The sequence below is a fragment of the Plasmodium reichenowi genome (assembly GCF_001601855.1).
Source record: "Plasmodium reichenowi strain SY57 chromosome Unknown, whole genome shotgun sequence".
Lineage (NCBI taxonomy): Eukaryota > Apicomplexa > Aconoidasida > Haemosporida > Plasmodiidae > Plasmodium > Plasmodium reichenowi.
The window spans coordinates 1-572 of NW_017962393.1; the positions used below are offsets into that span (position 1 = coordinate 1).

A 572-nucleotide genomic window follows, 5' to 3' on the forward strand; every position below is an offset into this window, starting at 1 on the left:
GAAATATATATATATATATATATACACTTTTGTATTTTTAAAGGGAAAAAAAGTTTATAAAATAAAAATTAAAGAATAAAAAATGAACAAACAAACAAACAAATAAACAAACTTATATATTGATAAAAATATTATATATATATATATATATATATATATATTATTTTATAATTTTTCATATGTTCTACTTCATAATGTCAGATAAAGTAGAATTTTCCTCCTCCACAATTTGATATTTCCCATTTTTATATATTATCCCGTCATTTGTAAGAGGCCCATTTAATTTTTCATTTTCTTTTTTTTGTTCATGGTCAACATTATGGGAAATATAAATCTTCTCATTATTTAAACATGGCCAAGGGGTGTTACAAACAGACGCTATTTCTCTTTTTGTAACTTCATCGGAATTTTTTTTTAAAAATATATTTGTACATTTTTCCTTATTTAATGAATTAAACTTATTTTCCTCTGCATATATTTGTTTCTCAATTGGTAATATACAAACATATTCATCCTTCTTCTGATCTCGTTTATCTTCTTTTTTTCTTTCCCATCCAAAAGGACAGTCAGCT

The 572-nt window shown here is 22.7% G+C and overlaps 1 protein-coding gene across 1 annotated transcript; it reads right to left on the reverse strand.

Moving 5' to 3' along the window:
* Positions 1-184: 184 nt before the first annotated feature.
* PRSY57_0019500C (CPW-WPC family protein) lies at positions 185-572 on the reverse strand (the record flags this gene model as incomplete). The annotated part of the gene is made up of 1 exon (XM_020114266.1): positions 185-572. A coding segment is annotated over one exon (388 nt), but the record flags the coding sequence as incomplete, so codon positions are not given.